Raw genomic sequence first — 13,122 nt, forward strand, 5'->3', positions numbered from 1 at the left:
GAAATTTGCATTTGCATTTCAAAGAGATATTGTCACTTATACACAGTACAGAACACAATTTGCTTAATGAACCTGATGACGGTAAGAAGAAAATTAGACATAACACAATGAACATACTGGTCAAAAGACCTCAGAGCAAATGAGAATAACTCAAATTTTACAAGTTTAAGAATTATTTATTTGCTTGTATGTTCTGTTCACTGTACATTATGTTTACAAAATGAGAAAATAGTTGTTTCACCATGAGGCAGTCTGCTTTTTCATAATAAGAAACTTTTTAATGCAGATGGTTTCAATGACCAAACATAGGAGGTACATCCAAAATCATCTTCAATTGCAATCTAAAAAATATGTAGCTGGTTTACTGACTGAATTTTATCCCCCGTGTTCAAATCAAAACAAGTGCTTGATATCAAATGTTTTGAAAACAACCAAAGTAATGATTACAATCTGTTAAATCACAAAACAGACACACGTTAGGGGTCTATGTCTCACCAAGGCCCTGTTTACACTTGGTTTTAAAATGCGTCTTGGGCGATCAGATCATAGGCATCTCCAAGGTGTCCAGCTGACCACTTGCGTCCGGATTTCGTTACTGCTACGTCACTTTTGCTAGAAGGTTATTACATCAGTCTCTGTCGGGGACGCATCAGGACGCGTTAGCATTTACACTACAAAAGATATGTGGTCAAATGCATCCCAGACCAGCTCGGCAAGTGGTTTGAGTGACTGGATCACATGACATCTTGGTGGTCGTTTACAGGCGCATATTAAAACCACGTCTAAACAGGGCCTAAGAAATAATCTCTTCAAGAGTGCGTGCACACACGCGAACACATACAAATTATTCAAAATAACCTTCCAAATTGTTTGTCTTCAAGTGGCAATTAACTGCTGCATGTAATAATGAAACCAACTGCAAAAAGGGAGAAAGTCCACAACTTCACTCACATCTGAGTGAATATCCAAAACCAACATATTTTTTACGTCACATCAGAGGATAACAAAATTATATAGCCAAGAATGTAATAAACTAATCACTGTTTTCTAGCAGATGCTATTCAAAGAATTGAGTTCTCAAGAAACTGCTGCTTTTGCACTGTAAAGCTGACCACGTGGCCTGACACACGACTTCAGCTTTACCTTTCATTTACTTTAAATGAACAACATTGACAACAAAAACAAATATTTAAACAAACAAACAAACAAAAAAACGCTCTTAAAATGTTGAAATCTAATTGTGCATTGGTGCATTTTTAAGCAACCATGGTTCTTTTTTTTTTTAAACCAATAAAGTGTCAGTTTGAACAGAAATCTGTTAGAGGTATGTTTTGGGTAAAATAATTCTGTTCCATATTTTTGCTTGTATCAGAGACAAATTTCTGATGATTGTTTAAATAACATGCATGGTATCTTGCTAGAAACAAAAGAAACTTAAGCCTGACTGGAATATGAATAACATGGATAGACGTGTCACATGACATGACCTCAGCAGTTACCGGGTTACAGTCACTGACGGGTCTTAGGCAGTCATGAGTTCTGATGTCAATATGAGCTGAAGTACCCAACTTTACGTCATAATGATGTGTAGCCAAATGATGTCAACTATCCTCAGATTTTTCCCTCGCTGACATGAACCGTTTTAAGACTCCCTGACCATTAACGGCAGTGACAGGACAATGCAGATGAGCCTAAGAACTGAAAGGTGAAGTATGACCCAAATGCTCTTTTTTCTAGGAATGGTCCATAATAAAGTTTCTTCACATACAAGAAATGGGAAAAAAAGTTACCTAGAACAGTTCTAGGTCAAAAAAACCATGCTGAGGTACGAAAGTTCAGTGGAAACATTTGAGTAGGAATATGCCTTTTGAAATGTATCACTACTGTTCAGTGCAGGGACAGTTTAATATCATGTTAGCCTGACATACTGCAAAAATGTGGAATATGCATGATCGCCAATGTTTTCATAAATGTGACCTAAACAAAACAAAGAACACCATCACTTCAGCTAAAAAGAAAAAATCCTCATATGGTAAAAAGTTCTGCAAACAGCTTGAATATGATGCTAGCTTAACGTTCCAATGTTGTGAGACCATCTGTAAGGATAGAGATGCAGAGGTGGCAAAACAAATGAGTGAATCCTGTCCAATATTGTGTTTACCTCATTATAATAAAGGCAAAAACAACAACAACCCCCCCCCCCCCCAAAAAAACCCACATAATTGCTAAATGTCAGCCCCCTAACTGCAGGTTAAGCAGACTTAGCAGTACAATAAAGCTTTTCTTCACTCCAGAACATCATGACAACAGCACACATTACTGCTCTGCTTTCCTTATCACTGAGCTGATTTTCTATAGTTAATATGTGCTTTTATCAAATATTGAACTACACTACAAGTTTCGCTCAACATCCAAAACACACAAAACACTGTACTACACTTCCAAGTATTCCCTGCTCAAAGCTGAACAACAAAGTTACACTGAGTTACTGAGACAGTGCTCCACAGTTCATCAGTAGGTACAAGAACTATGAACAACTTTTTCTCTGATTGTTAGTCCCCCCCCAAGCAGTAAACAAATTACAAGTTTTTCTGGTGGTTCTCTAGAACTCTTTAGTTGTCTCTCCAATGAACTACTAGATGGAACTAGCTTTCTTATGGAATTAAAGATTAACTAAACCACCATCAAAACCAGGTAGCACTAATAACACAATGTTATCCCCAAACCACTGCTCTTGTCTCATCCACTCTCTTTTTTTTCCCTTTTCATTTTTTAATAGTGAGAGATCCCCGCTAAAATTAAAACATGTGACCAATCCCAGCTCCTTCAGCCCTTCTTAAAAAAAAACCTCCACTATAATACCTTGTTCAAACATTAAATGCAAGTAGCAATAAGTGCAACACAGATGAACAAACCCTCCCATTTCCAAACTCAAACCTTCAGTCCAACCTGGAAAATTCTCTCAAGACTTGCCATATCACAAAGTGCCCAGAGATCTTCGAAACACTGCACCATTTTTTTTTGACATATCTTCTGTCCCATCTATCTCAACAGCATTTCTGTTCATTTTTAAGAGTATTGTTTTACAATATAAAAAATATTAATAAAATATGTTCAATCTGTTATTTAGCTGTCAGCAAAAAAGATGCTTTGTGATGAGAAGGGCAAATATGGTCACAACTCCACACAAGTTGAAAACAAACAAAACAAAATCCTGAAGCTGATCAAAAGAGTTACACGTTTCCAATTTCCACCTGACCTTAGAGCCCCATCCCAAACCTCAAAGTTACAGACAAAAGCGTTCATATTATCTCCAAGTTTTTTTTTGTGTGTGTAATTACACAAAACACAGGGTTAAAAAGGTGAAAAAGCGTCAGAATAGCTTGCTGGAGACGAACTCAGCTGTATTTATTGTGTAATACAGTGTAGAGGTATGCACACTGGGCTGTCTAGCTGGGAAGAAGGAGGGCTGGGGCCTTCCCAAAGGGTAAGCTGGTCTGTGGGCCACATGGCTGCCGCGTCAGGGGCCCCATCCCGCTGAACAGAGTCGGGCCCAGCCACGGGCCCACGAGGCAGCTGTACCAGGGGGGATGGTGGGGGCTGGAGGTGTTGCGTGCTGTGCACTGCAGCGGCGGGTAAAGGTCCAGGCAACTGGGAGAAAGGAGCACAGAATCAGAGCAGTCCTGTTGACTGACGGGCTGCGTCGGTTCTGAGTGGACCAGAGCTGTGAAGAGGGAGCTCCAGACGAACAGTACAGAGTTCTGAGATGAGGTGGAGGTGGAGCCGCGGTCGTGGTCGGGAAGCGTGGAACGAGGCCGCTCGCTGTCGTTGCCCTGGACACAGCAGTGGGGCAGCGAGGCTGGAGCTGAGCTGGGCATGTCGGGTTGAAGGTCCAGGGAGCGCGCGGAGGACTGGAGGCCGATTGTATCCATTGGGACGAGGGGCCGGATGGTGTTGCTGGGGACAGTGATCTGGTGAAGCACTGCTGAGGCTGCGATCAGTCCGGCCACACTGGTTAGGTACAGGAGACCCAGCATACAGGCCATCTAAAGAAGAACTGCGGATTAATGCTCATCTTCAATGTCCCCCACACAAACGTCTCAGTGCTTCTACACTTACAGACATATCACTCCACATTTCAGCATTGTCGCAACCTCACTTATAAGAAAGTACTCATGTGACCACAAACACTCAAAAAACAAAACAAAACAAAACAAAAAAAACTCTCTCTACCTGAAGGGACGACACACCCACCTTTGCAAAGTGTAGGTAGATGGAAGCAAGGGCCTGTCGCCACGCCGACCGCTCCATCAGCACACAGAGATCAGTGTAGGTGAACCAGCCTCGCTTCATCCCTTGTCGCTCCGCAATGCTGAGACACCCCCAACAAAAATACTCAGTGAGGTATCAACAACACGACATTGAATGAAGCTCTGAGCTAATTCACTTACAAGGCACTGCTAATTCCTAACTGTACTGACTCCAACAGTGGGGATTTAACATGCAATATGACATTTCAGATCCATAGGTCAGTAGGAACTTCATTAGCTGGACCAAAGGCCATATCAATGTTTGAAGAAAAGTATACTGTATGTATATGTATAACTGAGAAGGGGTTAAGAGCTGAATAAAGCCCGAGATAACTATGGGATCAAGAGGATTAGATTCAGGTAGCTGGCTGACTGGGGCAGGCTGATAACACTGTCAGTGCCTGATGCAAGAGGCTAAGAACAGGTTGCAGTTGTATTACAGCGTCAGGAGGCAGGCGGGTAGGCCATGACCCAGAAACAAATCAGTGTTGCATGAAGAGAAAGACAGTGCTACTGGTTGAGTTAGTTTAGATTTCACACAGTGCCGCTGGATAATTCCAAGTGCCATTCACAAGCACAGTCATATAGACAGATACAGAGAGTCTTGCCTACATGGCATAGAATCATATAGACAGATACACAGAGTCTTGCCTACCTGGCCTCCAGTTGAGTGAGAACATTAAAGAATTCGCTGGGCTCTGTAAAGAGGCTCCATTCCTGAAAAGGGAAAGGGCCAACATCAGAGTGGAGATTAGCAAACTTAAACACACAAGAGAAGAACACATGAAACAACTGGGGGAGATAAGTTCCCCAGTAACAGGACGACAGTCATGCTATCTCTCTTTAGCCCAAATGTTTTACAGATGGCCCACATTTTAACGAAGATAACACAAACATAATATATTTGTTGTCCACTTTCATCATGTAGGTCAGTGTGCTCATAAAGTGTGTTAAATCTTGGCAAACCTCCTCTGATAAAGTTGTCTGTTGACCAAGAACAAACATGATGACAAAAAGAAAAAAAAAAAACCTCACATCTGTGAGCATTCTCAACAGAACTTACAAAACCAGAGCAAACACTGTGAACAGATCCAGACTCCACACAGCTTGCCCCATTTTTTACTCTCTGTGTTCCTCAATTGAAACAATTCTCTAATGTCCTATTCCCCGTGTTCCTCAACTGAAACAGTGCACCCAGTGTTTCCTAAATCCAGTCCTGCAAACCACTGGACAGAAATTTTCTGCTCCAACTCTTCACTAACACACTTGATGTGACTGATCTTATCAACGGGTAGGAGTAAACTCACAATGGCATTAAGGAAATTCATCTCCAGTGTGTTAACGGTTTGCACGTCCAGCTTGCCAGCTGCTCCCCATTCGTCATTGAAAACCTCTTCCTCCTCTCCTTCATCGTACAAATACTTACTGGCCACCATCTGGGAGAGAGGAAGAAAAATTACATGAGAACAAGAACTTTAAGAAGGTCTGAAAAAAGACTTACAATGTATTCAATGAAACCCTACAGTTCTTTCTACTGGAGTTTAGACTGAGAGGACGATTTGCCCTTGCGAGGAACTGACAACTCTTAATTTGTAAACCTACTATAGAAATCAAAACCTGAACATCATCCACAGATATCAAACACTGTATACAGACCACACACATCAAGATCTACACATCTACCACAGACACTGAAACCTGTATACATACCATAGATATCAAGAAAAGGTCCGAGGAGGAAATCTGCTGCAGGTATTCAGGGTTTCTGTGTCGTAATCTTTCAATGTAAACCAGAGCCAGCATCATAGCACAGGGGGAGATACAGGCCTCCCTGAAGTAAACACAACAACAAAAAACAAGATTACAGTAACAACATCCTCACCACGTTAGTACATAACGATTACAATACCTGTGAGTTTAAATGGCAAGTATAACACTGCATTCATTTCAGCTATGAATCCTTATCCTCAAAGGATGAAAACAAACAAACAAAACAAAAAAAACAAACAAACAAACACGGGGGACAAACCAGACCCCAGGGCATCCATTTCTTGATAATAAGTTACAGTCTTAGACCCGTTTGTGAGTAATACTGTGGCTGTGTTTTATCAGTAAGCCACAGCAGACCAGGGAAGACCCTGTCTTACCTGGCCACGTGTGCCGCATATTTCTTATGGAGTTTTCGGATTGGACTTGGGGCAGACTTCTGGAGCAGTTCCACAGCAATATCTGAAGTACAAAAGAAAAAGCATCTAGTGTCAAAAACTCTCTCATAAAAGGGTTTTTTTTTTTTATAGAGCCCTTAGTCTCAGTTAGTCACAGAACTTCAGTACATACGGTTTAAGAGGTCAGGATTATTAGGACTTAAGATGGGAGGGAAGAATTAATGTATCCCAATGGGTAATCGTGGCTTTTGTAATAATGCTGATTTACATTATGTTATCTCTAACAATCTCTGGCAGTAGTGGTAAAATGTGTCACAGTTCAAAACTTAATCAAAAAATACAAATAAATGCAGGTCTAACTGTGTAAAACTAAAAGCACGAAGCGCAAAAGCCAAATTGTTCATCATATTAGCCCTCCGTTCAGTATTTCTCAAATGAAAGTTAAGTACTAAAATACGTGTTTAATGAGTGTAGTTTAAAAACATAAGTAAACCAACCCCATAAGTAAACCCCAGCTAGTTCTAACGAAATAAACTCGTGAGCAGTACACATGACAGATGGAACAGATAAAGAGACATGTTAACAAGTAGCAACACAGAGACAAGCCCATACATGTCACTGTTGTGCTGCGATATATTGGGTTTTCCACGTCATGTGGAAGTGACAGAGCAGTAAAAGCTAGTTACACATACAAGTGACAAGCGGTCATCAGTCTGATGCATCAAAGTGAACATGATTCTGAAATTAGCTTCATCATGTAGTGTTATCTCGTTATTTAAGTGAACTCACCTGTAACCGGACATGATAGTTCGTCTAGAGAACTGTCTTGGTCGAGACCATAGTACAAACGCTTCCTGACCCGCTCCGACAGTTGCTGATGTCCGGGTAAAAACTACGAAGTATCGGAAAAGACACCAAACAATGATTCCGTGACAGTGGAACAGTTTGTCTTGCTAACCAAAGCCCCCGTAAATAGCCGGTTCGTGCAAAGATAAACATTGGCTAGTCAAAATGAGGCTGATTTCTTTACAGTTTTTGTTCAAGTTTTGAGGTGTCTCTGTAATGCAAAACACACAGGTTGATACAGACTTCCTTATACCTTATCCCACGCTACTGAATTGGCGCTACACAAGACAAGAAATGCTGCTCTAAACAAAACCACAATAACAAGGCCTTTTCAAGCCCCGCTCTAAATTAATAAGGCACTGCACCAGGAGCTGCTAAAGTCGGGTAGCTTACGAGCAATAGGCCCGCTGTTAGAGTTCCCCAGCAAGCTACTAAGTTTAACAAATGCTTAACTACAATCCTCACACGACAACCAACTTTTTCACCTATTTCTGTCTGCTAAAAACAGACAAAGAAAACTTCTTGGTTCAAACTCGTTTGGCAGTTTAACGAACTCCTTAGGCTGGTCTACTTAACCACAAGCAGGATATGCTAGTTCTCTCGACCTCTTGCGGACTTAACCAGATCCAACCGACAACTTGCATTCACATACCGTAAACTCCTGAAAATCGGAAAATGGAAATGTCCGCTCGTCGAACAAGTCGTTAAAATCCATGGTACTTGTCAAACGTTGACATTAAAAGATAGAAACCCTGGTAAACGTACAGAGCGGCGTTGTTAGGCGCCGTCTCCCACTCGAACAACAGTGACCCCTATAGTGTAGTGTGCAGCTGAGCAGGCGGATACAAAAGTTACGCAACTAGTAAACTATGGCAATAGAGAACATTCTGTACATAAATGGTACACTCATGTATGAGTGGCTGATACACATGGCGTGCAACTGGAAGTCCATAGTGAGGTTCAGTTAACAAAGTAAACAGCCCTTCATTTAAGCGCTTTTTATTAGATCTGAAAACAGTTAAAGAAAAAAACATGGGTAGGTAGTGATACTTGTGCAAAACTGACAATTTAGTGAACAAACCACAAATAATGTATTTTTGTTGTTGTTGTTGTTATTGCATGTCCGTCTTGAACACTTCCGATCTAGTTTGCATTTTCGTGGCATTTAGAAGCAGCAACACATGCTTGAGTTCAGTTGTTTTTCCATTCAGTAGAGAGAGGGGCTTAACTTTTCTTTAACAAGTGTCACTCAGTAGTCATTCGTTCCAAAGGAAATCTTCCTCTGATTGATGACAAGGATAGACCACAAAGTGAAACAACGCCCTCCTCTGTTCACAATTGGCTGAGACAACATATGAAAAGTGACTGTAACCTGTGGTATCACACAAAGTCTGAATTTGTAACGATGATGATTCTGCTGCCTCTAACTACTGTTTTTCTATCGATATCGACTATTTTACCGATTAGTCGATTAATTTAAACAATTGATTTTCCCACAAAATCAAACTGACCGTTTCATTTAAGTTAATTTTATATTGACAACAACAAACTGAATCTCACACTTGCCCACACTTTACAGTAACTTAGCAAACCCACAGCTCTGGGAAGCCAACAAATTTAAAGCTAGCTGCTTCTGAGAGTTCACTGAATAAAAGTGGCATTTTTATGTAATTAACCCTTAAACCTTTTGGATATGTGGAATATTCTTTCAAGACAAACCAAGTGCTTCACTTTTTTCTCTTCAAGTTTTAGCATATTTTAAAAGTAATTTAATGTCAGACATAATTTGAGAGTATGCACGGGGGGAGGGGGTATTTCTAGTGAAACAATGCAAAGTGACATTTGTATTGAATTATCTGAAAGAGGCGAAGTTCTGAACCACTCTGCTCCTTCATTCCTTGGTTCTATTTTTCTCAGGAAATGCTGAGGTGGAAGACTAGGTCTGAGGAGGCCTAGCTTGTCTGACAGGCTGTTAGGAGAGATGTGTGGATGTGTTATAATCTGACAGGCTGTTAGGAGAGATGTGTAAATGTGTTACAATCTGACAGACTATTAGGAGAGCTGCATGGATGTTATAATCTAACAGGCTGTTAAGAGAGATGTGTGGATGTGTTGTAATCTGATGGAGCCAAAACAGCTTTACACCCTGTTTTAAAGGCTGATCTTGAAGATTTTGGATTGTATCCTTCTTGTGAGGATGAATGTGAACCCTAGGAGCATTATTTCACAACATTTTCCTTAATTTTGCTTCAATGTCTTTGAATATTTCCTGTGATATCAACCCATGTCCAAAGGTTCACACTGTTCTGATGTAATCTCAAGATGACACGAGCAAATTAATGTATATTATTATGTCTATGAAAAATAAACATGTGATATTTTATTTTATTATGTTTATGAAAAATAAATGTGTAATATTTAAATAAAATAAATAAATTGTGATATTAAAACAACTGACCACAGCTGAATGAAGTTCTATTTAATGTTTAGAAGACTGCAAGAAATGCAGACCATACAAATATATGGAAATGTATAGAAATCAATACATATTATATAAAAGAATGTACTATATATTATAGAAAATAATGAATTCTAAAGAGCAAAGCTGGTAGTATGGAGTCTCAAAAGATGCTGGTAGATGTTTTCGGTGTTCTTGATCTTTTCAATCGTCCACAGCAGCAAAAGAAAATCTCCCACCAACTTCTTTTCTTTTTCAGGGCTGGGGAAAAACAGGGGGTAATTTTAGAGTGAGTGACAGCTTCATCTAATCAAGCACCCTAGAGGGTAATGACAAGATGTCAGAATATATGAGTGAACAACAGTTGGACTAAGATATGAATATAACATTTTCTCAAAGATTTCAAAATTCTCACATGTAAAAGACGAAAATGGAAAACTTACCACTTTTCTCAGAATCTCTGTCTCTCATCTGTTAAACATGAGAAATGTCTTTGAGTGTGTAATGATAATCATTTTGATAAATGTTGGGTTGTGTTCTCTTCTGAATAATTTAGACAAGACAGTGTAATATAACACTATAACAATAACAATGTAATAGAACAACATCCAATAAAACATTGACAAATTTACACTGCTTAGGCACCACAGTCATTTCCTAAAGACAAATACAGGTTGACTGGGAATGCTAACATTGAAAAGCAATTAACCACATGTTTGTCTCACCAGTTGTTGTTTTTCCTGTTCTGTCAAAGGTCTGTAAAGTTCTGCTCGGTCCTCTTCTTTTTCCTTCTCAGTCAGTACTTCCAGGCTAGTCTTTGGTCTCTGTGTTTGACTGGTACTCTTCACTCTGACTGCTGGAATATTGACACAGAATGGGGTACAGTCCCCATCTTTAGTGTCCTCAGAGAAGCTGACGACAGGTTTCAAATGATCCACCATGTGTTTGCACAATATTTTAAATAATTCCAGATTTTCAGACATGTCGTCGTACAAATTATATCTCAAGAAAGGTCCCTCAAATTTATCCAAGCGAGGTATGGTCTTCAGTTCATCGTGTAAAGAGAACTTAACATGGCAGGCGTAATCTCTCATGCTCTCTGGGTCTGTCAGCACCTTGTCCAGGTTACGGAGGAACACTCTGTTCTTCTGATACTTTGCCAATCCCTCTTGTAGCAAAACGCACAAGTGTTTGACAAAACTGTCTTCTCGAGATGAGGGCTCAATGTTTGTGTCAGTGAGATTGAAACGCAAAGCTATACGTAGGACCATCAGTACAACATCAAGAGGGACAATGCAGTTTTTAATCGCACCATTGTCTGGTAAATCACTCACGTTCGCCAAGTTGTTTTGGCCCTTAATTGGAAAGTTTACACCAGCCATCGCATGTCTGCTGTTCAAAACACTGTGCCCAGGACTGGAAGTCAGCACAGTCTGCTCTTTCTCCACATCTCCAAAGATTCTAGCTCTTGGAAACTGTCTCAGGACAGCTGAAGGGCTGCAATCCATAGCTAATGGGTTCTCACTTTCTCCATTAAGCACATCACCGTCATCTTCATTTCTTAATATCCCAAAGGGAATCCATATGGCATCACTTTTGTGATTACCACGCTCAGCGACTCTTTGTAAGACATGCTCCATCTTAGGCTCTGGGTTAAGACGGTATGCCCTCCTGAAGGTGCTAAGAGACCAGGGACGGCTGGTATAAATGGGCTAGCAGGGCTAAGCCCTCCCTATCTTTTACAATAAAGATGAGAAAATTATTGTTAAAAAACCTTATAACAGACTGTTTTACATTTTGGTGGAACCTAGAGCGGCAACAGCACCAAACAGTCGCAAGAAAAACGCAGGATATACCCAAATGGGCTTATTTTTTACAGCCCAAACAGAGTAGAATCAGCTACCATTCATCTTCGTAGGGTCAAGTGAGTGACAGGTGTCATGCCACGCCCCCTTAATTTGCTGATCATTTGGGCTAAATTAATTCAGCCCACAGCCCATTTACTTTTGACCAATGACAGCGAATGTACAGGCGGTACATACAGTGAGGTGCTACTGTAGCACCTACATGTATGAGAGTGGGGAGAAAGAAGTGAGCGACTGTGGCAATGGTGGGCGTTAGCATGAACGAGGCGGATTATTTACTTTCACATCCCTTTTCTTCGATGTCGTTGGTGGAAAAATTGGAAGTGAAGAGACTGGGGACACATCGTCTAAACGACGTTCAAATAACACAAAAGGACAAACGACAAAATCGTAAGTTTTGAAACTTGGTTTTAACGAAAGGACTGGCTAGCGTAGCTAAGAATTCGCTTTTCTGTTTCCCATGCTTGCTTTTTGGAGGAGACACGGCTTGGACCGTGAATTCCTGTAAGTTTCAGCTTTGCAACCGCACTCCCTGCCAGAACCCAAAGACTCATTGGTTTCCTTCACACTGCCCGGCGGGTTGTAGGGGACACCGCGGGATCGCGGGTTGGCATTGTTTACGGTCGAGACTAGGATAGTTTCTGATCGTCTTCGATCCTCCAACTTTCGTTCTTGATTTACGAAAACATTCTTGGCAAATGCTTTCACCTATGTGCAGTACGGATGGCCCTGGCTGTCCCTCTAAATCATGGCCCTGTGTTGCAAAACGGTTGCGATAAAAAAAAAAAAAAACGACAACAGTTGCAGTATCTATGGGCAGTCATTACAGTTGGAACACGTTTTGTACTGCATCCCTAGGTAGACCCTTTTCTGACATTGTAGGCTGACATTGTGGAGCATTCTGTTCTATCATGCAGCCTATCATTCCATCATTCTTGCATATTTTGTTTTTGTTAAAATGGCATGTGTTAATGTGTACAGAGGAAAATAGTTAAATGGTATGTAGCCTGAGTGTGTGTGTGAGAGGAGGGGGGGAGACAGATACAGAGTTTGTTGGCCTCTCTATGGTGTTGTTGTAGAGCACTTGCTATAACAAGGTATATATTGGCCTTGCTGTGACTTGGTATCTCGGATGTGATGCTGCTGTTGCTGCAGTGTAAATTACTGATGGGTATAATCCACTTGTTAGCCCACCCACCCAATATCACCACCAGCCGTCACTGTAAGAGACCGTATCCATAGTCCAAATTCGTTGTACATGTCCATTTTCATGGAATCTGGCAATGGTGTGGAGAACAAATCCTCCACCTTCTCCTCCTCCATTTTCTTAGCCGACTCCGGGAAGCATCCATCATCTGAAGGACACTCATATAACTTCAGTATTTCGCTGATCACAATGCTTGGCAGGGTAGCTAGCACATGAGGGTCCTTGGCCGCTACCAGTTTTTTTACCTGGATGCTTGTGCCAAAGTTTTTAA

The 13,122-nt window shown here is 40.8% G+C and overlaps 1 protein-coding gene across 1 annotated transcript; it reads right to left on the minus strand.

The window, feature by feature from the left end:
- Window positions 1-1,196: 1,196 nt before the first annotated feature.
- Window positions 1,197-8,096, minus strand: cnppd1 (cyclin Pas1/PHO80 domain containing 1). The gene is made up of 8 exons (XM_030779834.1): window positions 7,974-8,096; window positions 7,265-7,367; window positions 6,458-6,539; window positions 6,021-6,141; window positions 5,618-5,746; window positions 4,966-5,027; window positions 4,255-4,372; window positions 1,197-4,046 (listed from the first exon to the last, which is right to left on the minus strand). The coding sequence occupies exons 1-8, from the start codon at window positions 8,034-8,036 to the stop codon at window positions 3,450-3,452; spliced, it is 1,275 nt and encodes a 424-aa protein (XP_030635694.1). The 5' UTR covers window positions 8,037-8,096; the 3' UTR covers window positions 1,197-3,449.
- Window positions 8,097-13,122: the final 5,026 nt, after the last annotated feature.

Source organism: Chanos chanos, chromosome 7, assembly GCF_902362185.1.
Source record: "Chanos chanos chromosome 7, fChaCha1.1, whole genome shotgun sequence".
NCBI classification, from domain to species: domain Eukaryota; kingdom Metazoa; phylum Chordata; class Actinopteri; order Gonorynchiformes; family Chanidae; genus Chanos; species Chanos chanos.